Source organism: Puccinia triticina, chromosome 16A, assembly GCF_026914185.1.
Source record: "Puccinia triticina chromosome 16A, complete sequence".
NCBI classification, from domain to species: Eukaryota; Fungi; Basidiomycota; class Pucciniomycetes; order Pucciniales; family Pucciniaceae; genus Puccinia; species Puccinia triticina.
The window spans coordinates 1,667,166-1,695,002 of NC_070573.1; the positions used below are offsets into that span (position 1 = coordinate 1,667,166).

The window sequence follows — 27,837 nt, forward strand, 5'->3', positions numbered from 1 at the left end:
TATGGGTTTGAGTGATCTCACCACAGCGTGTATCCCTTTCATGTGCATGTATCACTTTCACAATGTGTACATATCCCTTTCATGATGCTTTCATGATGCTTTCCTGTTTACATGTACCCTTTAAGTTTTTTACATCTTTTTCAACCCTTTCATAATTCAGGTTTACATACCTGTTTGATGTCCACACATTCCTTTCATGTGCAAATACCGCTTACTGCACATACCCCTTTCATGCATACATACCCCTTTCATGCATGCATACCCCTTTCACCATGTGTACATATCCCTTCTATGTGTTAATACACCTTCTTACATTCCCCTTTCATGCGTACATGATGCTCTCATATGTACATATCCCTTTCATTTGTACATACCCTTTTTATGTTATACTGGCTGGATTCAATGGCACATGGAGTGTTTTCTAAAAGAAAATAAAAGGGTGCTCAGGGGGATGCTCATTTGCAAGCTTGAACATTTGTCTCAGCCTACTGCATGAGCACTACAGCATGTTAAGAATTGAGATGCTGAACAAGGTACACACTGAAGGTGCACCAGCGTGGAATTTGGGTGCTTGACTCCAGCTTGAGCTGAGGCTTGATTCAAGCTTGCTGCATCTCAACTGCAAGCAGTTTCTAGAGTTTTTCTTGCAGTGTAGATAGCTATCTTTCATCATCTTTACTCATTTCACAGGTCTTGTTATATATCTGAGGAATCAGTTTTGAGTGGGAACCTCTCATCTTTCCTAAGAAACATGCTTTCTGTTCTCATATATGCACTCTCACTCATTATTTTCTCCTTTTCTTCCAGTAGAATGGTATGAATTCAAAAATGATCAAAGGTTTTGGCTAGAAAACATCATGGAGGCTCAAATAACCAGCCTGTTCAGATTTTCTTCTAAACAAAAGAAAAATTAGAAATTTTTTAGGAGATGTAATCCAGAGGCTCCAGAAATTGTTCGTAGATCTCAACAGGAATGAGCATGTAGCAGCCCCAATTTTGTTGCAATGAACAGTGAATTGAAAAGAAGCTTGTCTCATGGAACAAAATCAATATAGTGACACCGCCATGTAAGCATACATGTTGTAAGCATAATTCAATGTAAGCATACGATTTCCATCTACCATTTTTGGTTACCACAAATTTGATGCTTTTTATGCATGGAAGATTGGGTGGAGAAAACAAAAATATGCTTATATAGGAATGGGAAAAGAGGCAGAGGGGCCATAGATACTACTGATCTTCATCTTTGAAACCGTAAGAATCTCCGAACTACAGCTCATCAACCTCAAAAATGTAGGCAGGTAAAAGCTCTTTTCTTCAAAATCCTCACAATATCCCAATCATCTGCTTCCCAAATACCTCAAGCCACACGACCTAAGCATGAATTGCCCTAGGAATTTACAATTTATAAGTTGTTCAAAGTTGAAATCATAAAATTTTCAATACACAAAATCATAAAATCATAAAACTTTCAAGTGATGATTTCACATGTACCATTCTAGAAATGTTGCGGTAATTTGAGTGTTTGGATGGTACATATTTCTTTCAGCTTAGAAATTCACTCAATGGGCCAGCTACGCTAACCATAGCGTTAGCGTGGCGTAGCGTAGCAGAATTCTGCTAACTTTTAGCATAGCGTTGGCGGAATTGGGCCGTCTCCGCGCTAACGCTACGCGCACAGGGTGCACAGCTAATTCAGCTGTTAGCGTAGCGTTAGCGCAGATGCGAGTAATCCGCGAAAAGCACTGTAGCGCAGCGTAGTGTAGCCTAGCAACTGTAGCGGCGCGCTAACGCTAACGTAGAATTGGCGCGCTGTTAGCACAGCATAGCGGTGCTAAGAGCGCGCTAGCGCTGTAACACTATTCAAAATTGGCGGGCGCTTTTTGCCGCTACACTAACGCGTAGCGCTGAAATAGTGTAGCGGCCCACCATAGTTAGAATTTTATGATTTTATCAACGCTGAAACAAATACAATACATGGAGTGTATCTGGTAAACGTTTTTCATTGAAGATGCATACCTACATGTCCTATTTTTAGTTTTTAGCCATTATTATGTATATGATGGCTGAAAACAAAAAATAGGACATGTAGGTCTACATCTTCAATGAAAAACATTTACCAGATACACTCCATGTATTGGATTGTTTCAGCGTTGATTTTATGGTGTTATGATTTTATGCAAGTCAACTTTGAACAACCTAAATGCTTATGTAGGCTAGTCCTATATAAGCATACAGTGATTTATGCTTCCCTTGCTAAGAAGCATAGCTTGATGTAAGCATAGGATTTGTGTCCAACTGTCCAGCATCCTGATGCTTACATGGCGGGGTCACTGTATGTACATTGGAAAGATTTCATTGATGATTGATTGTCTACATTTGTTCTACATGATACAAGTAATGGAAGTTGTATGGTTGTAAAGTTGGGTTTTGTCTTGTAGTGTATACATGAGTTGTTCTTTTTTTACATGCGCACATTGGACCTTGACAAGTTTTTGAAGTTGGTACAAAGAAGGTCAAAGGAAGAAAATGAAGGAAGAAAGCAAGAAATAAAACTCTCTAGATGTGGAAGGTGGATCGTTTCTGTTTGGGTGCAGGTGTTTCTTCTGATGTGGTCTCAATTGGCCTAATCTTGATGTTCGAAAAGATGACCTGGTCATTTCCAAATAGTTCTCGGGTAGTTTCTGGGACGCCAGTGTTTGCATCACAAGTTCCCCGTTTGACACCATATTTATCTGCAGGCTTACCAGGGGGGTAGGTGCCATCAAGCCACTGCATCTTGGCTTCTCCATCGTCCCATATACTCATGACAAGAACCATTCCTTGGCTCATTGCTTCTCCCATTCTCTTCATGCCGCCCTTTTTCTCAAAGTCATTTTGATCTCCAGTCATTTTCTTATTTGCAGCACAAAACTTGTCTGACAACAAATCGGCCTTTCCAAGTCCGTCGACCTTGACCGGTTCGTTCTTGATGACGTTGTTGCCTTGTTTATATATTCGATGGATTTCTGTGAGTTCTCCATTATCGGTTTTGTCGCTGGTAACAAATTGTGTGATCACCGTGAACGGTTTGCTGGTATCCACCTTCTTGCCTTGACCATAGAATTCTGTAGCACCCCAGCGATAAGAAGCAAAATCACAACCATCTTTGTCGCAAAGTCCGTTGTATCGGTTTGCAGCGGTACCTCCACATTGATCACCAGTACAAGCTGTCGGTTTCACGGACTGGCAGGTGTGCGTGGTGAAAGCCTGCGCAATTGAGTTGGCTTCCCAAACATCCATTTCTGGACAGCAAGATCCCATGGAACCTTTTCCAACATCTCCTTCCCCTTGCTTCCAGCCCTTGTTATTAGCCTAAAAGAATCGGTAAGAAAACTGAGTTTGAAGGACTGGTGATTTGCAGTTCAAATATGATGAATGGAAAAGAGGAATACCATACTCACTTTTCCTTCTATCCATTTAATATCTTGTGGACATTGGGCGTCACAGTAACCGGTGCCATACTTTGCCCCCGCCTTATTGCCAGAGTGAGTAGACTGACCACCATCCTGTTCCATGGCTGTAAAGTATAGAGCTCCATTGACACCACAATGAAGTTGGGAGACGTCGACATCAAATTCAAATTGCTTGTTCTTAAGCTTGAACATCTGGTACTTTTCTCCACTACTGTCAAGGAGATACATCCTAGATCCGGCATTGACACCATTGTTATTCTTGGTTACGAACTTCAGAGTGACAGAGTCTTTTGTAGCCGAGACACCGTATGTACTCGGATAATCTCCAGCACCTTCAATCACTATAAGGCCCGAAATAATGAACAGTTAATCAATCAAAAGAATTGAAATAGGGGTTGGTTTGTTGGAAGTAAATATTAAACAAGAACTTACCACATTTTGCTGCACATTCATCACCAGTGCCTGAGCAAGCTGAAGTCCAGCCTTTATCATCAAAACACTTGGTACCCTGTTCATTTGCATCATGCGTCCAACGCCAATTAGCGTCAATCGTCAGGCTACCAGAAATAGCCTTGCAGTCTGATCCCTTTCCACATTCTTTTATGGAAAATGGCAGGGGAGTCTCCTGTTGTACTTTCCCTGGAGTTTGGGCCTGGGATGCGGAAAGGAACTGCAAAAGCAGTAGTAAAGAAAACAGATCCATGTGGGAGAACGGCGGCTTCGAAAATCTAGGAATATCTACACGTTTAAACACAGTGAGAATGATTGTATCACCTGAGGGATGTCGTGATTCTGAAAATGTTGGGCAAAGATGGCGGCTATTTATCTTCCGGGAACCCCCGCTATCCGAACAAACAAACACATTGGCAAGCTTCCTCACGGGGCTACGACCTCAATGAAACCAGGTGATAACAGCAGAATGAATAGTAACAGTTGCGGCAACCCGGAGAGCAAGCATCGGTAATCGAGTTGACGGAGACCTGGAAAGTTCGGAAACCGGAGTCTGATGTGGAAGCCAGACGGGAGTGTGCCAGCGATGAGGGATACCTGGACTCGGATTGAACCGTAGCACTTAGCTTGAACCAGCTTGCGACTAATCTCGTGTCGGTAGAACAATGTTCGATCCAGAAGACTGAGCAACTGCATAGAACGACGCGCCTTCGGGGCCCGGGGGACGACATTACATAATACACACTCCGCAACCGGCGCTCTACGCTCGTCGGCATCAACAACCGGCGCCATGCCTGTGGTCGGCGTCAGATTGCCGGCAACATCCGAAGCCTCGCGAGCTCGACAATACCAAGAGGGTAGCCCCAACCTCGAGGCTGAGACACCGGGGATGTCAACGCAACTCCCGGGGATTGCACTCCCGGTTCTCTTCAATCTATCATTTTTTTGACGGGGGTGACCAACAAATCCCAAGTTTTAACTTTTAGGTGACGACACCCTAAGCTTGGCAATCGTCCGCTGGACCAACAGCGCCTTAGACTGTCAGCTGGGAGGGGCGACCGAAAGCTGCTCCGGCGGAGCTTGGGAGGTTGTTGGTCCACAAAATCCCAGCACTTAGACAGGACGTCTCGCGCTGCCCGAGAGCAATCTCCCCTGCTGGGGCTCGGATTGATGCCTATGAAACCGCGATCGGAGAGCTTGCACGCACAAATCTGGTTGTTAACCGGCGGTCGAGAGGGTCCTCTGTTGATGACCGATTCTGACCGATCGTGGGACGTCCTCTCCCGGGCGCCATCAAGGCCCAGGGCAAGGTCCTCCCGACCGGCAAGAACTTCATGCCAATGAGGAGCAGGAACAAACAAGTCTCGGGGTGCATGGTCGCTCGAAAGCTGGCAGCTGATGGGTGGTCAATCATGGCCCTTTTTACACCGATTTCCTTTGTGCATAGATGGTTTTCACTCACGACCCCCAAAATAAGATAACGTCTCCGCAACCCCTTCAAGACGTCCTGTGATGGTTGCGGGAACCAACGGTTTGGCCAGGAGATTATGAACAGTTGTTAAACGTTTCTTCAATATATTTTAACCCGGGTTTGGGTGGGATGAGGTGCTTTCCCAACATTGTGAAGGTTTGGTGCCCTTCCACAGTACAACACGCAAGAAATTCTTTTTGTCTTGAGGATATCAGGGGAACAACTCCGAAATTGGAGAAAACCCTCCCAACAACAATCATGATCAAGAACTTCGGTCCCTGGACAGTCGCCGCAATAAATAACTGATATTTCTGAGCTTTGGATTGATTGAAATTGGTTGAAGCTCAGTATTATAAAGTACCAAAAGGAAAGACACAACGAGACCTAGCCAAAAAAAAAGGGATAGACAAGAGTATACCACTGCCCTGTTCCAACAGCGTGTACTGCATAACCTGCAAACCTGTAACATCATGTGAGTTTTTATGTGGAAGCAAAAGAGGTACTCCAGAAGAAACCTAACATAGATTTTCAAAAAAAGAGAAGCAAAGTAAAAATCATACAATTTTCAATACACAAAATCATAAAATCTTTCATATGTACAGCTAACGCGGAAAAGCTTGCGGCCAGCTTTTGGACCGCTGATTTCAGCCTCAAAGCCTGTATGGCTCCTGTACGTCAGGAATGCCATCAGAAGAAAAACCCTATTTTCTTTGTTTTCCACTTTTGGGCCTCAAGGGCCCCACCATTGGATTCCTGGAGCAATTTTATGTCGATCCGGCCCATTGCCGCTCTTGCCTCCCTCACCCCTTGCCCGGCCCGGCACCCATGTCAAGCAAAACCAGCCGGGCGAACGGGTTTTGACTGCCTGTACAGGGAAGCTGTACAGGCCTGTGGCTGAAATGCAGAAGTCATTTCGGCCACAAAATTTGGCAAGCTTTTCCGCATTAGCTGTACCATTCTATAAATGTTGCTGTGATTTGAGTGCTTGGATGGAACATATTTTTTTCAGCTTAAAATTCTAAGCTGAAAAAAATATGTACCATCCAAACACTCAATGGGCCAGCTACGCTAACCATAGCGTTAGCGTGGGGTAGCGTAGCAGAATTCTGCTAACTTTTAGTGTAGCGTTAGCAGAATTGCGCCGTCTCCGCGCTAACGCTACGCGCACAGGTGCGCAGCTGATTTAGCTGTTAGAGTAGCGTTAGCGCAGATGCGAGCAATTGCACTAACACTACACACAGAGGGCGCCAAATAGCGCGCGCTACGCTGCGCTACAGCACTTTTTTTTCGCGAAAAGCGCTGTAGCGCAGCGTAGCGTAGCCTAGCGACTGTAGCGGAGCGCTAACGCTAACATAGAATTGGCGCGCTGTTAGCGCCGCTGAAAATTAGCGCAGCACAGCGGCGCTAAAAGTGCGCTAACGCTATTCAAAATTGGCGGGCGCTTCTTGCCGCTACGCTAATGTGTAGCATAGCGTAGCGGCCCACCATAGTTAGAATATTATGATTTTATGGAAGTCAGCTTTGAACACCCTAAATGCTTATGTAGGCTAGTCCTATATAAGAATACATTGATTTATGCTTCCCTTGCTAAGAAGCATATCTTGATGTAAGCATAGGATTTATGTCCCACTGTCCACCATCCTGATGCTTACATGGCGGGGTCACTGTATGTACATTGGAAAGATTTCATTGATGATTGATTGTCTACATTTGTTCTACATGATACAAGCAATGGAAGTTGTATGGTTGTAAAGTTGGGTTTTGGCTTGTAGTGTATACATGAGTTGTTCTTTTTTTACATGCGCACATTGGACCTTGACAAGTTTTTGAAGTTGGTACAAAGAAGGTCAAAGGAAGAAAATGAAGGAAGAAAGCAAGAAATAAAACTCTCTAGATGTGGAAGGTGGATCGTTTCTGTTTGGGTGCAGGTGTTTCTTCTGATGTGGTCTCAATTGGCCTAATCTTGATGTTCGAAAAGATGACCTGGTCATTTCCAAATAGTTCTCGGGTAGTTTCTGGGACGCCAGTGTTTGCATCACAAGTTCCCCGTTTGACACCATATTTATCTGCAGGCTTACCAGGGGGGTAGGTGCCATCAAGCCACTGCATCTTGGCTTCTCCATCGTCCCATATACTCATGACAAGAACCATTCCTTGGCTCATTGCTTCTCCCATTCTCTTCATGCCGCCCTTTTTCTCAAAGTCATTTTGATCTCCAGTCATTTTCTTATTTGCAGCACAAAACTTGTCTGACAACAAATCGGCCTTTCCAAGTCCGTCGACCTTGACCGGTTCGTTCTTGATGACGTTGTTGCCTTGTTTATATATTCGATGGATTTCTGTGAGTTCTCCATTATCGGTTTTGTCGCTGGTAACAAATTGCGTGATCACCGTGAACGGTTTGCTGGTATCCACCTTCTTGCCTTGACCATAGAATTCTGTAGCACCCCAGCGATAAGAAGCAAAATCACAACCATCTTTGTCGCAAAGTCCGTTGTATCGGTTTGCAGCGGTACCTCCACATTGATCACCAGTACAAGCTGTCGGTTTCACGGACTGGCAGGTGTGCGTGGTGAAAGCCTGCGCAATTGAGTTGGCTTCCCAAACATCCATTTCTGGACAGCAAGATCCCATGGAACCTTTTCCAACATCTCCTTCCCCTTGCTTCCAGCCCTTGTTATTAGCCTAAAAGAATCGGTAAGAAAACTGAGTTTGAAGGACTGGTGATTTGCAGTTCAAATATGATGAATGGAAAAGAGGAATACCATACTCACTTTTCCTTCTATCCATTTAATATCTTGTGGACATTGGGCGTCACAGTAACCGGTGCCATACTTTGCCCCCGCCTTATTGCCAGAGTGAGTAGACTGACCACCATCCTGTTCCATGGCTGTAAAGTATAGAGCTCCATTGACACCACAATGAAGTTGGGAGACGTCGACATCAAATTCAAATTGCTTGTTCTTAAGCTTGAACATCTGGTACTTTTCTCCACTACTGTCAAGGAGATACATCCTAGATCCGGCATTGACACCATTGTTATTCTTGGTTACGAACTTCAGAGTGACAGAGTCTTTTGTAGCCGAGACACCGTATGTACTCGGATAATCTCCAGCACCTTCAATCACTATAAGGCCCGAAATAATGAACAGTTAATCAATCAAAAGAATTGAAATAGGGGTTGGTTTGTTGGAAGTAAATATTAAACAAGAACTTACCACATTTTGCTGCACATTCATCACCAGTGCCTGAGCAAGCTGAAGTCCAGCCTTTATCATCAAAACACTTGGTACCCTGTTCATTTGCATCATGCGTCCAACGCCAATTAGCGTCAATCGTCAGGCTACCAGAAATAGCCTTGCAGTCTGATCCCTTTCCACATTCTTTTATGGAAAATGGCAGGGGAGTCTCCTGTTGTACTTTCCCTGGAGTTTGGGCCTGGGATGCGGAAAGGAACTGCAAAAGCAGTAGTAAAGAAAACAGATCCATGTGGGAGAACGGCGGCTTCGAAAATCTAGGAATATCTACACGTTTAAACACAGTGAGAATGATTGTATCACCTGAGGGATGTCGTGATTCTGAAAATGTTGGGCAAAGATGGCGGCTATTTATCTTCCGGGAACCCCCGCTATCCGAACAAACAAACACATTGGCAAGCTTCCTCACGGGGCTACGACCTCAATGAAACCAGGTGATAACAGCAGAATGAATAGTAACAGTTGCGGCAACCCGGAGAGCAAGCATCGGTAATCGAGTTGACGGAGACCTGGAAAGTTCGGAAACCGGAGTCTGATGTGGAAGCCAGACGGGAGTGTGCCAGCGATGAGGGATACCTGGACTCGGATTGAACCGTAGCACTTAGCTTGAACCAGCTTGCGACTAATCTCGTGTCGGTAGAACAATGTTCGATCCAGAAGACTGAGCAACTGCATAGAACGACGCGCCTTCGGGGCCCGGGGGACGACATTACATAATACACACTCCGCAACCGGCGCTCTACGCTCGTCGGCATCAACAACCGGCGCCATGCCTGTGGTCGGCGTCAGATTGCCGGCAACATCCGAAGCCTCGCGAGCTCGACAATACCAAGAGGGTAGCCCCAACCTCGAGGCTGAGACACCGGGGATGTCAACGCAACTCCCGGGGATTGCACTCCCGGTTCTCTTCAATCTATCATTTTTTTGACGGGGGTGACCAACAAATCCCAAGTTTTAACTTTTAGGTGACGACACCCTAAGCTTGGCAATCGTCCGCTGGACCAACAGCGCCTTAGACTGTCAGCTGGGAGGGGCGACCGAAAGCTGCTCCGGCGGAGCTTGGGAGGTTGTTGGTCCACAAAATCCCAGCACTTAGACAGGACGTCTCGCGCTGCCCGAGAGCAATCTCCCCTGCTGGGGCTCGGATTGATGCCTATGAAACCGCGATCGGAGAGCTTGCACGCACAAATCTGGTTGTTAACCGGCGGTCGAGAGGGTCCTCTGTTGATGACCGATTCTGACCGATCGTGGGACGTCCTCTCCCGGGCGCCATCAAGGCCCAGGGCAAGGTCCTCCCGACCGGCAAGAACTTCATGCCAATGAGGAGCAGGAACAAACAAGTCTCGGGGTGCATGGTCGCTCGAAAGCTGGCAGCTGATGGGTGGTCAATCATGGCCCTTTTTACACCGATTTCCTTTGTGCATAGATGGTTTTCACTCACGACCCCCAAAAACTGGAGAGATAACCCCAAAATAAGATAACTATAGAACAACTAGGCGCAGAGGATCTTTTAAAAGACCAGCGAGTGTCAGGACACGACACGAGACGAACAAGAGAGACGAGCGGGCGAGCACACCTTTTAAAAGACCAGCGAGTGTCAGGACACGACACGAGACGAACAAGAGAGACGAGCGGGCGAGCACACCTGATGTGTGAGACGAGAGATGAAACAGAAGTGAAAACTGAATGGATTAATTTCATGAACATGAGAGAGAGAATAGTGAATGAAATTATTGAACCTTTTAAAAGACCAGCGAGTGTCAGGACACAACACGAGACGAACAAGAGAGACGAGCGGGCGAGCACACCTGATGTGTGAGACGAGAGATGAAACAGAAGTGAAAACTGAATGAAGAAAAGAGAAATAGGAAACAGTACACAATGACTATTTAACTAACACTCAATTAGGTTTCACTTAGGTTACATCTCTATTTATCACTACATGACCGGTTGATGAGTATGCTTCTACCAAGATCTCAATACCCTCCCTTGCTCAAAACCGGTTGATGTTGAGCTTGACCAGTGAGTCGTGGTGCTTCTTTTTCGCCAGCGCTTTGGTGAGAAAATCTGCAAGTTGGTCGTTGGTGCTGACGTAGTGAGTTTCAGCACGTCCTTCATTGATGAACTCGCGGATCCAATGATATTTGATTGGGATGTGTTTGGTTCGTTGTTGAAACATGGGATTATTAGCTAGAGCAATAGCGGATTGATTGTCCACTAATAGAGAAAGTTTTCCGGACAATTTGACGTTGAGAGAGTCGAGGAGGGTGAGAAGCCACTTTGCTTCTTGAGCAGCTTCGAAGAGAGATATGTATTCGGCCTCAGTTGTTGAAGCCGCAACGACTGGTTGTTTATGCGAGCGCCATGAGATGATGGAGTCATTGAATGTAGCTATGTAACCTGAGTATGAGTGACGGTCTTGAACGTCGTTGGCCCAGTCAGCATCGGAGAAGACCTTCATGCTGTTGAACTCTGATCTTCCATTGAGAAGAACTCCATGATTGCGAGTGCCTGATAGGTACCGAAGAAGCTGTATTATTGCCCTCCAGTGAGTTATCCCTGGAGACTCAAGATGTTGAGACAATTGTGATATGGCGAACGCAATATCCGGACGCGTGCAGACTGCCAGATACATGAGCATGCCAACAGAACGACGGTAATTCGCGCCGATGCGTTCGAACTGCTGACGTTCAAAAGGTGTGGACTTGCTTAGCTGAGTGTTGGGAACCATCGGAACTGAGGTTTGCCGGACATCTAGCATATTGTGGTCCGCTAGAACTTTGACCAGATACGCCTCCTGCGAGAGATAAAGCTGCTTGTCGCCAACAGGAGCCACTTTGACTCCCAGAAGATGCCTTAATTCACCGATATCTTCCATCTTGAATCGAGCCGAAATGAGATCTTTGAACTGCTGAACATCGGGACTGACGATGACCATATCGTCCACGTAGACGTGTACGAAGCAAACCCATGATGGTGAGTTACTGATGAAGAGACATGGATCGGCTGGAGATGGTCGGAAGTCGATAGATTTAAAGAAATTAGCCAGAGCGGAGTACCAAACCCTAGGAGCCTGACAAAGACCATAAATGGCCTTCTTCAGACAAAGACAGTGACCTGGAGGTACGGCCAATCCAGCCGGTGCACGCAGATACACCTCTTCTTCCAAGTCTCCATTCAGAAAAGCATTCTTTGCATCCATCTGATGGACTTGATAGCCTCGAGACAGGCCAACTGTGACAACCGTGCAAAGGGCCGCGAATCTTCCAGTCGGAGCATAGGTGTGAAGGATGTCCTCTGCCGCTTGAAGAGACCCCTGAGCACATAATCGCGCCTTGAATTTTGACACGTTGCCGTCCTCGTTGAGTTTCTTCCGGAATACCCAGATCGTCCCGAGGAGTTGATGGTCACGCGGTATGCAAACTATTTCCCACACCCCCAGATCAGCCATGGCCGATAGTTCGAGATTTATTGCCGCTCTCCACTGTTCAGCCTCGCCAGAAGCCATCGCTTGGTTGTATGTTTGAGGAACCCCCACCGAGATGTAGGCTATAGCATGAATATCTGGATCTGGGTGAAGATGATCCAGCATGAAACCATCTAGACGATCAAGGATGCAAATGTTTGCCCGTCGTCGGTGTTCGAGAATGTTGGATTCATCAATGGCGGAAAAGATATCTTTCGGGGCTTTGTCCGGTGCAAGAACAATGTCCCAGCCGGGCTTAGGCCTGGGTTGATTTTCAACGACTGCATTATTTGGAGCCATGGGAACGGGATTGGGTGGGTTGGCGATTTCTGATTCGACCAAGTCCTTTGGATCAAAATCGTCTGAATTTGACTCTGATTGACCGTCGTCTTGAGTTTCGTTGGACTCAGGAATCAGAGGAGATTGCTTGAGTTCTTCAAATTCTGCGGGATCCAGAGAGTCGACGTGCTCAGAGAGATCAGCTGAGGAGAAAAGGGAGACTCCTGGGAAGTCTGTTTTGTCAAAAGTGACATCATGGCAGCGCTCAACCTTCCCTCCTGGAAGTAGAATGCGCCAGTTATGCATTCCCAGCTGATACCCAACCATCAAACCTCTTTTTGCGGTGTCACCAAATTTTCCGTCTCTGAGCTTCTTCGGAATATTGACATAGGCCTTGCAACCAAATGGACGGAGCCGTGAGATGTCAAAAGGAGAGCCAAACCACAGTTCGTGAGGCGTCTTCCATTTTAGTTTACGAACGGGAGTGATGTTCTCAAGGAAAACTGCTGTCGAAACGGCTTCGCCCCAGTACTCAGCAGGAAGTTTGGCCTGCTTGAGAAGTGCTCGAGCCTTCTCACTGGTGGTCCGATTGCCCCTTTCGGCGACCGCGTTCTGCTGAGGAGTGTACGGCGCAGTGACATGGATGTTGGCGCCTTTTGATTTGAGAAACTCAGTGAATTCTCTTGAATTGAATTCGCCTCCACTGTCAAAGATGACGTTCTTTATTGGACGACCGTGAATTGTTGTAACATTGTGATAGTATTCAACAAACTTTGAGAAAGTATCTGATTTAGAAGTGATGATGAAAACATGACGATAGCGTGTGAACCAGTCGGTGAGTTTGAAATAGTAGAAACCACCACCAAACGAAGAGGGTGTAATTTTTCCACTCAGGTCCATATAGACCGATTCAAGTGGATGAGAGGCTTCAGGGAGATGAGATGGAAAGACAAGACGGTGAGATTTAGAGATCGAACAAGCGTCGCACTTGATCTTAGGAGCCGAAATGCCGAACATTCGCTTCAGTGCCTCGTTGCTGCAGTGACCGGCACGTCTATGGAGAAGATTGGCGTCAGTGATTGCTGAAACACGAGCCGACGGAGATGGCGAAGACGGACCTTCATGAGTCGTGGTTAAGTGAACCATGCAGGTGCCCCCAATAACAGATGCTTTGAAAACAACCTCGCCTTCTCGGATCAGTACGAAGGATGATGTGCCTGTTCTTTTGATTTCACATCCGCGTTCGAAGAGACGCCCGAGACTGATGAGTGTCGCACTGAGACCAGGAACATGAAGCGCTTTCAGAGGGATAATCTTCTTGTTTTCGGCAATGATGTTGACAAAGCCGCTCCCGCATACTTCAAGACTATGGCCATCAGCGAGTTCTACTTGACTAGACTTGGATCGGTAGTCCTTGAAGAGTGACTTGTTGGTGAACATGTGATGCGAGGCACCGCTGTCCAGGTAGCACATGTTAGGTGTGCCAATAGCTGCGAAAGCTTTGATGGTGCAACGCAGACCATTGCCTGTTGATCTTGATTCGCCGCTGTCTGATTCATCCGCTTGCGCTGTGTTCGCATTCTTTTTGAGTTGCCAGCATCCTTTTTCAGAGTGGCCACATTTCGGGTTATGCTTTCCACCTGAGCAGAATTCTCTCTTGGTTTGCTTGCCTTTTCCTTTTGATGAGGCGGCCATCGCGGTGTCTTCGGTCTTGATGTTGACCGAGGTTAAGCTAGCATTTTGACGTGTGTTGTCGAGTGCTTTGAGGACTTGCTCAATGGTTAAGGGTCTTTGTGCGTAAAGAAGATCCCTTGCTGTCGCGTACTTTTGAGGGAGTTTGAGAACGATGGTCTCCGCGATGTATGTCTCTTTGATGTCGAGTTCTGGCCCTGTGAATTTCATGCCGGCCGAGGTCATAATTTTGATGTGCTGGTTGACGCTATCAAGGTAGTTGGCTAGATCAGGTTTGTAAGGAGCCGCCATAAATTCATTATAGACTTTGGATTGATTACCCTCAGTCTTTGCCTCGTAATGATCGGTCAGAAGTTTCCAGAGCTCAACTGGATTTTCTTCATTGGTGTCAGTGACAAACCGGTTGAAGTTGCTGATCCCCATGTGAGAGAGGAGGATACCGGCTGTTTTTGATCGATTGAGGTTAAACTGAAGTAATCCAGCAGCATCGGTACCAGCAGGAGCTACAGAGGTCGTCAAGTATGTTTTAAATCCAAGCTGTTGACAATATCCGAGGATCTTTTGCTTCCAAGTCGGAAAATCGACTTTAGCAAGATCAGGGATTTGATTCTTAGACTCAGACATGATAGCAGGGATTTCGGTCGTGTGATAATAAGCGCGTCCTCAGAGTTAGGACTCTGGGCTCATAACCTATAGAACAACTAGGCGCAGAGGATCTTTTAAAAGACCAGCGAGTGTCAGGACACGACACGAGACGAACAAGAGAGACGAGCGGGCGAGCACACCTTTTAAAAGACCAGCAAGTGTCAGGACACGACACGAGACGAACAAGAGAGACGAGCGGGCGAGCACACCTGATGTGTGAGACGAGAGATGAAACAGAAGTGAAAACTGAATGGATTAATTTCATGAACATGAGAGAGAGAATAGTGAATGAAATTATTGAACCTTTTAAAAGACCAGCGAGTGTCAGGACACAACACGAGACGAACAAGAGAGACGAGCGGGCGAGCACACCTGATGTGTGAGACGAGAGATGAAACAGAAGTGAAAACTGAATGAAGAAAAGAGAAATAGGAAACAGTACACGATGACTATTTAACTAACACTCAATTAGGTTTCACTTAGGTTACATCTCTATTTATCACTACATGACCGGTTGATGAGTATGCTTCTACCAAGATCTCAATAATAACGTCTCCGCAACCCCTTCAAGACGTCCTGTGATGGTTGCGGGAACCAACGGTTTGGCCAGGAGATTATGAACAGTTGTTAAACGTTTCTTCAATATTTAACCCGGGTTTGGGTGGGATGAGGTGCTTTCCCAACATTGTGAAGGTTTGGTGCCCTTCCACAGTACATGAACACGCAAGAAATTCTTTTTGTCTTGAGGATATCAGGGGAACAACTCCGAAATTGGAGAAAACCCTCCCAACAACAATCATGATCAAGAACTTCGGTCCCTGGACAGTCGCCGCAATAAATAACTGATATTTCTGAGCTTTGGATTGATTGAAATTGGTTGAAGCTCAGTATTATAAAGTACCAAAAGGAAAGACACAACGAGACCTAGCCAAAAAAAAAGGGATAGACAAGAGTATACCACTGCCCTGTTCCAACAGCGTGTACTGCATAACCTGCAAACCTGTAACATCATGTGAGTTTTTATGTGGAAGCAAAAGAGGTACTCCAGAAGAAACCTAACATAGATTTTCAAAAAAAGAGAAGCAAAGTAAAAATCATACAATTTTCAATACACAAAATCATAAAATCTTTCATATGTACAGCTAACGCGGAAAAGCTTGCGGCCAGCTTTTGGACCGCTGATTTCAGCCTCAAAGCCTGTATGGCTCCTGTACGTCAGGAATGCCATCAGAAGAAAAAACCTATTTTCTTTGTTTTCCACTTTTGGGCCTCAAGGGCCCCACCATTGGATTCCTGGAGCAATTTTATGTCGATCCGGCCCATTGCCGCTCTTGCCTCCCTCACCCCTTGCCCGGCCCGGCACCCATGTCAAGCAAAACCAGCCGGGCGAACGGGTTTTGACTGCCTGTACAGGGAAGCTGTACAGGCCTGTGGCTGAAATGCAGAAGTCATTTCGGCCACAAAATTTGGCAAGCTTTTCCGCATTAGCTGTACCATTCTATAAATGTTGCTGTGATTTGAGTGTTTGGATGGAACATATTTTTTTCAGCTTAAAATTCTAAGCTGAAAAAAATATGTACCATCCAAACACTCAATGGGCCAGCTACGCTAACCATAGCGTTAGCGTGGGGTAGCGTAGCAGAATTCTGCTAACTTTTAGTGTAGCGTTAGCAGAATTGCGCCGTCTCCGCGCTAACGCTACGCGCACAGGGTGCGCAGCTGATTTAGCTGTTAGAGTAGCATTGGCGCAGATGCAAGCAATTGCACTAACACTACACACAGAGGGCGCCAAATAGCCCGCGCTACGCTGCGCTGCAGCGTTTTTTTTTTGCGAAAAGCGCTGTAGCGTAGCGTAGCCTAGCGTAGCCTAGCGACTGTAGCGGCGCGCTAACGCTAACATAGAATTGGCGTGCTGTTAGCGCCGCTGAAAATTAGTGCAGCACAGCGGCGCTAAAAGTGCGCTAACGCTATTCAAAATTGGCGGGCGCTTCTTGCCGCTATGCTAACGTGTAGCATAGCGTAGCGGCCCACCATAGTTAGAATATTATGATTTTATGGAAGTCAACTTTGAACACCCTAAATGCTTATGTAGGCTAGTCCTATATAAGAATACATTGATTTATGCTTCCCTTGCTAAGAAGCATACCTCAATGTAAGCATAGGATTTATGTCTCACTGTCCACCATCCTGATGCTTACATGGCGGGGTCACTGCATGTACATTGGAAAGCTTTCTTTTGTGATTGATTGTCTACATTTGTGCTACATGATTCAATTAATGGAAGTTGTATGGTTGTAAAGTTGGGTTTTGGCTTGTAATATATACATGAGTTGTTCTTTTTTTACATGCGCACATTGGACCTTGACAAGTTTTTGAAGTTGGTACAAAGAAGGTCAAAGGAAGAAAATGAAGGAAGAAAGCAAGAAATAAAACTCTCTAGATGTGGAAGGTGGATCGTTTCTGTTTGGGTTCAGGTTTTTCTTCTGATGTGGTCTCAATTGGCCGAATCTTGATGTTCGAAAAGATGACCTGGTCATTTCCAAATAGTTCTCGGGTAGTTTTTGGGACGCCACTGTTTGCAACACAAGTTCCCCGTTTGACACCATATTTATCCGCAGGCTTACCAGGGGGGTAGGTGCCATCAAGCCACTGCATCTTGGCTTCTCCATCATCCCATATACTCATGACAAGAACCATTCCTTGGCTCATTGCTTCTCCCATTCTCTTCATGCCGCCCTTTTTCTCAAAGTCATTTTGATCTCCAGTCATTTTCTTATTTGCAGCACAAAACTTGTCCGACAACGAATCGGCCTTTCCAAGTCCGTCGACCTTGACCGGTTCGTTCTTGATGACGTTGTTGCCTTGTTTATATATTCGATGGATTTCTGTGAGTTCTCCATTATCGGTTTTGTCGCTGGTAACAAATTGTGTGATCACCGTGAACGGTTTGCTGGTATCCACCTTCTTGCCTTGACCATAGAATTCTGTAGCACCCCAGCGATAAGAAGCAAAATCACAACCATCTTTGTCGCAAAGTCCGTTGTATCGGTTTGCAGCGGTACCTCCACATTGATCACCAGTACAAGCTGTCGGTTTCACGGACTGGCAGGTGTGCGTGGTGAAAGCCTGCGCAATTGAGTTGGCTTCCCAAACATCCATTTCTGGACAGCAAGATCCCATGGAACCTTTTCCAACATCTCCTTCCCCTTGCTTCCAGCCCTTGTTATTAGCCTAAAAGAATCGGTAAGAAAACTGAGTTTGAAGGACTGGTGATTTGCAGTTCAAATATGATGAATGGAAAAGAGGAATACCATACTCACTTTTCCTTCTATCCATTTAATATCTTGTGGACATTGGGCGTCACAGTAACCGGTGCCATACTTTGCCCCCGCCTTATTGCCAGAGTGAGTAGACTGACCACCATCCTGTTCCATGGCTGTAAAGTATAGAGCTCCATTGACACCACAATGAAGTTGGGAGACGTCGACATCGAATTCAAATTGCTTGTTCTTCAGCTTGAACATCTGGTACTTTGCTCCACTACTGTCAAGGAGATACATCCTAGATCCGGCATTGACACCATTGTTATTCTTGGTTACAAACTTCAGAGTGACAGAGTCTTTTGTAGCCGAGACACCGTATGTACTCGGATAATCTCCAGCACCTTCAATCACTATAAGGCCCGAAATAATGAACAGTTAATCAATCAAAAGAATTGAAATAGGGGTTGGTTTGTTGGAAGTAAATATTAAACAAGAACTTACCACATTTTGCTGCACATTCATCACCAGTGCCTGAGCAAGCTGAAGTCCAGCCTTTATCGTCAAAACACTTGGTACCGTGTTCCTTTGCATCATGCGTCCAACGCCAATTAGCGTCAATTGTCAGGCTACCAGAAATAGCCTTGCAGTCTGATCCCTTTCCACATTCTTTTATGGAAAATGGCAGGGGAGTCTCCTGTTGTACTTTCCCTGGAGTTTGGGCCTGGGATGCGGAAAGGAACTGCAAAAGCAGTAGTAAAGAAAACAGATCCATGTGGGAGAACGGCGGCTTCGAAAATCTAAGAATATCTACACGTTTAAACACAGTGAGAATGATTGGATCACCTGAGGGATGTCGTGATTCTGAAAAATGTTGGGCAAAGATGGCGGCTATTTATTTTCTGGGAACCCCCGCTATCCGAACAAACAAACACATTGGCAAGCTTCCTCGCGGGGCTACGACCTCAATGAAACCAGGTGATAACAGCAGAATGAATAGTAACAGTTGCGGCAACCCGGAGAGCAAGCATCGGTAATCGAGTTGACGGAGACCTGGAAAGTTCGGAAACCGGAGTCTGATGTGGAAGCCAGACGGGAGTGTGCCAGCGATGAGGGATACCTGGACTCGGATTGAACCGTAGCACTTAGCTTGAACCAGCTTGCGACTAATCTCGTGTCGGTAGAACAATGTTCGATCCAGAAGACTGAGCAACTGCATAGAACGACGCGCCTTCGGGGCCCGGGGGACGACATTACATAATACACACTCCGCAACCGGCGCTCTACGCTCGTCGGCATCAACAACCGGCGCCATGCCTGTGGTCGGCGTCAGATTGCCGGCAACATCCGAAGCCTCGCGAGCTCGACAATACCAAGAGGGTAGCCCCAACCTCGAGGCTGAGACACCGGGGATGTCAACGCAACTCCCGGGGATTGCACTCCCGGTTCTCTTCAATCTATCATTTTTTTGACGGGGGTGACCAACAAATCCCAAGTTTTAACTTTTAGGTGACGACACCCTAAGCTTGGCAATCGTCCGCTGGACCAACAGCGCCTTAGACTGTCAGCTGGGAGGGGCGACCGAAAGCTGCTCCGGCGGAGCTTGGGAGGTTGTTGGTCCACAAAATCCCAGCACTTAGACAGGACGTCTCGCGCTGCCCGAGAGCAATCTCCCCTGCTGGGGCTCGGATTGATGCCTATGAAACCGCGATCGGAGAGCTTGCACGCACAAATCTGGTTGTTAACCGGCGGTCGAGAGGGTCCTCTGTTGATGACCGATTCTGACCGATCGTGGGACGTCCTCTCCCGGGCGCCATCAAGGCCCAGGGCAAGGTCCTCCCGACCGGCAAGAACTTCATGCCAATGAGGAGCAGGAACAAACAAGTCTCGGGGTGCATGGTCGCTCGAAAGCTGGCAGCTGATGGGTGGTCAATCATGGCCCTTTTTGCATAGATATGCTTATCACTTACGACTCTTAAGAATTGGAGAGAGAACCCTGAAATAAGATAACGTCTCCGCAACCTCTTCAAGACGGCCTGTGATGGTTGCGGCAACCGACGGTTTTGCCAGGAGATTATCAACAGTTGTTAAACGTTTCTTCAATTTTTAACCCGGGTTTGGGTGGGATGAGGTGCTTTCCCAACATTGTGAAGGTTTGGTGCCCTTCCACAGTACAACACGCAAGAAATTCTTTTTGTCTTGAGGATATCAGGGGAACAACTCCGAAATTGGAGAAAACCCTCCCAACAACAGTCTTGACTGGATAGTCGCCGCAATAAATAAATGATATTGATGATCTTTGGATTGATTGAAATTGGTTGAAGCTGAGTATAAAGTAGCAAAAGACACGACGAGACCTAGCCAAAAAAAAGGGATAGACAAGAGTATACCACTGCCCTGTTCCAACAGCGTGTACTGCATAACCTGCAAACCTGTAACATCATGTGAGTTTGTATGTGGAAGCAAAAGAGGTACTCCAGAAGAAACCTAACATAGATTTTCAAAAAAAGGGAAGCAAAGTAAAGGAATGGAATGGAAAGAAGAGAAATGAAGGAGAAGGATTCAGGGGGGAAATGAAATAAAGATATTTACATCCGCCGATAAAATATATACAGATATATATACATATATTGAACATACATACGTAAAGCATATGCATATATGTATATATATCAACAGAAACACGTCCAACAAAAAGAAAGGAAAAAAAAAACAGTAAACCGTATGAAAAAAGTCTATACGTCAGTGAATGAGAGGGTGAAAGGAAAGCGTTCATTAGCAGACAAATGGGGGCGAGAAGACGGGCACTTCATGGATACTTATTTGAACGAGGAAGAGAGAGCACACGGCGGGCGGGGAAGGGGGGAGAGGTGGTACACGGAGAAGCAGGGGCGCAGTCGCGAGCGAGGATTGCAAAGAAGAAAAAAGGAAGGGGCAGGGAGGCGGATGGGACGTGTGGGAGGTGGCGGCTACCATTTGGTGGGCCCGAAGCCTTCGGGCGGGGTGTCGAGATAGGGCGTGCCTTGGAAGTCGTCAGTTCTAAAGAAAAAGAGTCAGCTTGATGGATCACGAAGGATTGAGAGAGAGTGAAGGAGGACTGAACTCGAGATAGACGGTGTTACCCCACCAATTGAGCGTCCCGAGCTGGCCGCCTTTAGGCAGTTGGAGGGTAAAGAAGATGACGATAGCGCCGATGACGGTGCCGACGTCGAGGCCGGCGGAGAGGACGAAGTTGTACTTGGACCACCATCTGAACTTCATGCGTCGGAGGACGTACTGAAAGATGAAGCCGACGAGGATCCAGGAGGTGTAGTTGATCGGCGTCGCCGGCGGGATCCAGCAGGCGCCTAGCAATAACACCGGCAGGTTGGCGTACTTCAGCCAGCTGTTCGGGAACCGCTTCGTCATCAGATAGAACGGGATCGGGAGGACCGCCCCGATCAGCGTGAAATAGACGATAGGCCGGTAGATCGTGCCCTCTCCAAATTGCCGATGAGGGCCCAACAATCCCCTTTTTAACAATCACACATGATTAGTATGAGTATAGCCCCCAAAAAATGGACTTTGGACTGACCATAAAACAGAGGCGGAATAAAAGACGGAAGTGTTTGGACAGGTGAGGAGATTAGCCTGGTGCCTGTCACAGAGATCAGGGACGGTGGCAACAAGGAACTTCTTGACGCCGATCTGGACGAAGGCGGACATGATGGCGGCGACGATCTGGACGACGAAGGTGACCCTCGGGGGGATCTTCATGTAATGGCCGAGCTTCAGGTCTTGGATGAATGCCAGACCGACCAGGAGCGATTGGACACTGAAAGTTTTAAATAACTGAGGAGGATGGTGATCATCAGTTTTTTTGTTTGCTTGTTTCGCACATGTGAGATGAGGATAGACTGACCATGTTGCTGAACGGCTTGCCTGGCAATAAGTAGCCAGGAATGATCTCGGCTACCAGGTTGATCGAGATCTGTTGACTGGTCATCGCAAAGATGAATCCGCCGGGCAGGATGTAGGCGAGAGCGATGAACAAGGCCAACAGGAGACCCCAGATAGGCAACCCGGTATCGTAAACCTAGTCAAAAAAGATAGACCGGTTAATCAGTTGTTGTATGAAACAAAACAAAAGCAATACTGACTTCGATCATGATCACACTGAAGGCAATAAAGACAATGAAGTAACTCCAGTACCACCAATCAGGAACCTCGGGATAATTGCGCATGAGCTTAGCATGGACGTCTTCGTCTTCAGTCTTGATATTTTTGATCTTATCCCAGATCGAATGGCCATGATAGAGTGCGGTGTGGACGATAGCCGAGGTGGCGAGGGCGAAGGCGATCGAGTAGACTGCCGTGAAGGTGGTGGGCAGGAAGAGCGGCGAGTATTCCTGGTAGGCCGTCAGATTCAACGAGCCCGTCTTGAGGTCGACGACCTTAGTGGTGTTGTATGGTTGGCCGTACCGGTCGTAGACACCCGTGCCTCCAAGTGGAAGATAGGCTTGCGACCAAACCTTTAACAACAAAAAACATTTTGAGTCTGTGAGGTGGAGATCGGTAAACAGTATCACTCCAAGAGACTGACATTGGTATAGTAGAGAGCCGGCCCGAGGATGTAGAAGAAGAAGATGAAGCCGACGATCACGTTGACTTCGGCCCACCAAGGAACGACCAAGGGCGAGCCGATGTAAGCGATCTGTGACCAATCGAAGGTCAAGAGACTCAAGCCGAGCCCGTTGACCGTCCCAAACATTTGATTCAATAGTCGATTACCTGCTCGAGCATATAGATCAGTGATAGAGCACTCCCGCTGAACAAGATGATTCTACTCACGTGGTGCTAACCAACACACCCAGGAGAACGTCGAAAGCGCCGTGAACAAGTATCCTGTATATGCAAGAAAAAAAAAGTGAGATTGTCATACAATCGTGGTTGAGAAGGATTGGGTGTAAACTGACCAGGAATCCAATACCAGACAAATGCGCCGACGGCAACATACATGAAGAACCTGAATCTGGTCAAGCTTCCATCTGAGCCGTCGTCATCCTCGGCATGGAAGGTGTTCAAGAGGGTACAGACGACGAGGTTAGAGGGCCAGATCATGGATGCGGGCCAAATGAGAAATCTCCTAGTGACACCGGCGAGAGCGAAGCCGAGGAGCTGGGTGGCGAGTGCGATGCAAAAGTCGAAGCCGGCGCCGGGGGGCCGTTTGTAGTACTTCTCCATGACGAGGGTCATGTTGACGGCATAGACTGGGCCGACGGCGGCGTTGGCCATGATGGCGATGACGGTGTGTTCCTTGATGTTGAATGGGCCGGGGTTGAGGGACCATTCGGCGCCGGCGCCGAGCCAGCGGGGCCAGATCCGATCGAGGAAGCCTTTGATCCCGCTCCGTTTGAGGCCTTCCCCTCCCGGGAGTCGGTACACCGTGTCGGGTAGGATGGTCGCACAGAGCTTGCCTGACGGGTAGGAGATGATCTGGACGATCACCGGGGTGATGAACGGGGCCGGGTATCGCAGCTGGAAAAACATGTTCAGCGAGCCGCAGACGATGACAAAGAACAGGCCGAGCACCCAGGCTCGGAAGGTCAGACACGGCATCTCCGGGTCGTCGATGTTCGAGACCGAGGCGCGGACTTCGGGGTAGGGCGAGTCCTCTTCGTCCATCTCGAAGTCCTCGATGTTGTAGGCATCCAGTCCTTGAGAGAGACGTGACTGGGTGTCCGAGTAGAGCTTGACCTCGCCCATCGAGCCACGGTCTGTGATAGTACCGAAGGTCAGTAAAAGAAATAACAATAAAATCAAATGTGAGTTGAAGCGAGAACAGAAACCGACGTACCCATCTCTTTCATGCCGAGTGAGAGTCCTCCGAAGCCGCCATTGGGATCGTCAGGGTTGATGATCGAGGAGTTGAACTGCTTATCGGGGCGATAGGCGGTATTAGGCTGAGATTGGGAGTGGTAGTAGTCTAGCTTGTGGAGGCTGTGGGAGGAACCGGACTTGACGGAGTCCCGGTCGCCATCCTGGACGGCGGCGGCGCGGCGGGAGGCGGCGGTGAATCCGGTGCGGAGTTCGATGATGGGGGCCTCGTCGACCGAGTTGCCGGTCTTGAGGGGGATGGCCGAGCTGAAGGCGCGCGAGTTGAGGGTGCTGGGCGGGGTGCCGTTGGTGAGCTTGCGCAGCCTGGTTTCCGGGTTCTGGTGGTACTGGGCAATGATCGCAGCGGCTGGGGTGATCGCTGTTGGCTGCTGCTGGTGGCTGGGGGGATAGGGATGGTTTGAGGCGGAGTTGGAGCGTGAGTAGGGTTGGGAGGTGGGGGTGAATGTGCTGTTGGGCTGATGGTGAGGCAGTTGCGGCTGTGGCTGTGGGGGTTGTTGCTGGAGATGGAGTTGGGGCAGATGGTGCTGCTGATGCTGCTGCTGCTGCTGCTGCGTCTGTTGAGGCTGGTAGGGCTGGTAGATTGAGGGTGGGGATTGGAGTGGTGGGAGTGGGTTGGTGGCTGAGTTTTCGGGTGGGGGTGCGAATGAGAACATTCCTTCGTCCTCGTCATCCTCCTCCTCCTCCTCCTCGTCGATCGTCCCCGGGTCCCGTCGCCCGTCGTCATAGTCGTCCTCGTCCTGCTCAGCCTCGGTCATTCCGTCGTCCCACTCCTCGTCCCGATAGAGATCGTCATCGAGCTGGTTGTTGTTGTTGATGTTGTTGTTGTGCCTGGAGAGGCCTGTGGATGGCCGTCTGATCGTCGATGCTGCCGTCCGGGGTCTGCTGGATCCGGATGGATGTCCTGCGCCGTAGGCCATCGTGTCGTGGGGGGGGATGGGGGTGGTGGAGAGTGGGAGGCGGTCAGGAGGAGAAGGGCCGAGCCCGAGCGAGGATATCTGGCTGACATAAGCAGCCACTCAGCTCCCGCCATAACAACGCCCATAGGCTGGGAAAAACAGCCACGCCCAGCACACCCGCCTCGCCGATTCCCAAGAAAACCCCTCTCCAGTCACACTCTAGCCGCCATTTCCAATTTCCTTTGCAACACGAGCACCCCTTCTGCATGTGATTGTTTCCAGCTGGCCGTGTCCTTGCCATCCATTTGAATATGCTGTACATATGTAGTCTTCCTACATAAACATGTCAGGACCCCGGAAACCCCCTATCGATGCGGGTGATGTAGCTTTGGGATACATCGGGGGGCACCGGGGAAGGGCCCAATGTGCACATTTTGGGGTGCATGCTTCAGGCAAAATCCCCCGGGGAGCCCCAAAACCCCGATGAAAACCCGGGTTCAACTGTGGGGAGTAGCAGATTTGATCAAATTTTGGGCAAAAATTCATACATTTATGCCATTGGTTGATGCCTACCCTTTTGGGTTTCAATACCCATTCATACCAACTTCATGCCTACCACTAATTGGCAAACAAGAAAAAGAGAAAACAATTCATACATTTGTTACCTGCCTACTTTGGAGGTTTCCAGGGTCCTCATATGTCACTGTTGGGGGTCTTCAAAATGGAAAATAAGCTTACATAATCCCAGCCAAAGTCACTTATGATCTTATGTTCATGCATCTATGATTTCAATTTTGGAGACCACTAATGCATATGTAAACTTATCACCAAAAACAATTCTGGATCTCATTATGTAAGCAACTCCCAGCCAGAAAGCATTTAATCACAGTAGGGGGGGGGGGGGGGGGGGGGTTCATGTTGGCAAAAATGCATTTCTGATTTTGTCTGCTCATGCACCTTTGATCAATAGGTTTTTTGTCTGGTAAATTGTTTCCAAAGGGCAGCTGCGCACCAAAATGATGTAGCTTTCTCAGGATAAGCAAAAGCTGCAGGTGATTTTTTTTGGCCACTGATTTCAAAATCCGCTTTATTTGAAATTGGACCCCCTGAATCTTATTTTTTTGGTAGCTTTGTGAAGCATCCTAGACTAGGAAGTTGGGCCCGTTTATTTTGCCTGACTCTAAGCTAGTGGGCTGTCTGGGGTTTAACACTGCTAAGTAATTCTAGAATCTAAAGCAAGTGTTATGTAAAATATTCATCCTTGAGTATTGCACATTTCAATACTGGCAGTTGAGCAAGTTTTTCTTGTAGTATTGATGATTCTGGTGCATGGGACACAGGCTGAGGGGACAGAAGTCACAGAGGGAGGTCTTGTGACCATGGAGCAAGCTAATCAGAATCAATAGATTGACATGTGAAATGAATGATAATAAATGAAAAAAATGAAGTACAAAATCCATTCTGAAATTTTGTGGGCAGTGAACACATCAAAAAGTACAAAACTGCACTTCAGCCAACAAAAAAACAGTGTTTGATGTGTTTTCACTGCCCAATACTGGCAGTTGAGATTTTTTTTTCTTGTAGTATTGTTGCATGGGACACAGGCTGAGGGCACAGAAGTCACAGATGGAGGTCTTGTGACTATGGAGCAAGCACAAAGATAGTATGGCTTTAGATTCAGTGAGGAATGAACCAACTGGATCAATGCCATTGTGAAACAAAATATAAGCTGATTTTTAGTAGAAGCATACACTAGCCTATAAGCATCTCAACATTCCCCCCATGAAGAAAACTGTGTAGGTCTGGTGGGTGCATGAGCAGCCAAACCATCATTCATTTTTGGGGAAACTGGAACCCACCTGTCATATTTATGGATCATCTCATGATTATAAATTCTTTATGGGGGGAATGTTGAGATGCTTATAGGCTAGTGTATGCTTCTACTGAAAATCAGCTTATATTTTGTTTCACAATGGCATTGATCCAGTTGGTTCATTCCTCACTGAATCTAAAGCCATACTATCTTTGTGCTTGCTTCATAGTCACAAGGCCTCCATCTGTGACTTCTGTGCCCTCAGCCTGTGTCCCATGCAACAATACTACAAGAAAAAAGAATTCTCAACTGCCAGTATTGGGCAGTGAAAACACATCAAACACTGGTTTTTTGTTGGCTGAAGTGCAGTTTTGTACTTTTTGATGTGTTCACTGCCCACAAAATTTCAGAATGGATTTTGTACTTCATTTTTTTCATTTATTATCATTCATTTCACATGTCAATCTATTGATTCTGATTATTCATTGTTTTTTTGGAATGGTATTGAAGATTTTCCAAAATTGTCATTTAATGCAAGCAATTTTGTAAATTTTGTGATGTTCCAAATACTGTTTAGTTTGTTAGGGCCTGTACCATAGCGGGTTAAAAACATTTTTTCCCGCAGAAATCAATTTTTTGTGCAAAAAACAGTTTTTCCCAAAAAACACGTACCACTGCGCCTGTTTTTTGGGACATCCAGAAAACAGTTTTCCCCAAATATGGTTGATTTTCAAAAACAGGTCTGACCCTGTTTTTCAAGACTTTTTTTCCTGCCGCATCACCCTCCATCACCTCATTACTCCAAGACGTGAGCAGTCCGGCAATCAATCATCTTGTTGTCTCGGGGAACTCCTCCCTCCCCTCAGGACAATAGGGGGTTTCAAAGTAGACCCGCGCGTGAATGCAGGTCACTTTGCATAACCCAGTTTTGCGGGGAGACTGCAAGTCAACGTTCAATATTCGAGTTGAACGCTGGCTTGCCTTGCCTTGCAAGTAGCATGCGCGGGTCTACTTTGAATCCCGCTAATCTATATAGCATACAACTGGATTGGTCCAAGTAAAACAAACGGAGTTTGCTACAATTGAATCAGACCAAGGAAAATAGAAAGTCCTTCATCTCTCCTCTTTTCCCTTGGACCATACTTCTCCCTCTTCCCACTTGGACCGCTCTGTACTATTGTTCGGAGAGGAATTCTCCTTTCTCTCCAAAAAGAAGTTGATTGTTCCAAGAGAAAAAAAGTAACTCGTTCCTAGAGGAACAAGAAATAGCTTTGCC

General features: G+C 47.1%; 4 protein-coding genes across 4 annotated transcripts; all 4 read right to left on the reverse strand.

The window, feature by feature from the left end:
- Positions 1-2,559: 2,559 nt before the first annotated feature.
- On the reverse strand, positions 2,560-5,280 carry PtA15_16A181 (uncharacterized protein; the record flags this gene model as incomplete). The annotated part of the gene is made up of 6 exons (XM_053163846.1): positions 2,560-3,354; positions 3,444-3,796; positions 3,888-3,963; positions 4,344-4,780; positions 4,886-4,943; positions 5,113-5,280. The coding sequence occupies 6 exons, from the start codon at positions 5,278-5,280 to the stop codon at positions 2,560-2,562; spliced, it is 1,887 nt and encodes a 628-aa protein (XP_053027830.1).
- A 1,986-nt stretch (positions 5,281-7,266) lies between these two features.
- On the reverse strand, positions 7,267-9,308 carry PtA15_16A182 (uncharacterized protein; the record flags this gene model as incomplete). Its single annotated transcript, XM_053163847.1, has 4 exons — positions 7,267-8,061; positions 8,151-8,503; positions 8,595-8,890; positions 9,043-9,308. The coding sequence occupies 4 exons, from the start codon at positions 9,306-9,308 to the stop codon at positions 7,267-7,269; spliced, it is 1,710 nt and encodes a 569-aa protein (XP_053027831.1).
- A 7,843-nt stretch (positions 9,309-17,151) lies between these two features.
- On the reverse strand, positions 17,152-19,873 carry PtA15_16A183 (uncharacterized protein; the record flags this gene model as incomplete). Its single annotated transcript, XM_053163848.1, has 6 exons — positions 17,152-17,946; positions 18,036-18,388; positions 18,480-18,561; positions 18,937-19,373; positions 19,479-19,536; positions 19,706-19,873. The coding sequence occupies 6 exons, from the start codon at positions 19,871-19,873 to the stop codon at positions 17,152-17,154; spliced, it is 1,893 nt and encodes a 630-aa protein (XP_053027832.1).
- A 1,071-nt stretch (positions 19,874-20,944) lies between these two features.
- PtA15_16A184 (uncharacterized protein) lies at positions 20,945-24,505 on the reverse strand (the record flags this gene model as incomplete). The annotated part of the gene is made up of 9 exons (XM_053163849.1): positions 20,945-21,014; positions 21,079-21,486; positions 21,550-21,806; positions 21,877-22,050; positions 22,115-22,486; positions 22,558-22,745; positions 22,806-22,859; positions 22,931-23,731; positions 23,812-24,505. The coding sequence occupies 9 exons, from the start codon at positions 24,503-24,505 to the stop codon at positions 20,945-20,947; spliced, it is 3,018 nt and encodes a 1,005-aa protein (XP_053027833.1).
- Positions 24,506-27,837: the final 3,332 nt, after the last annotated feature.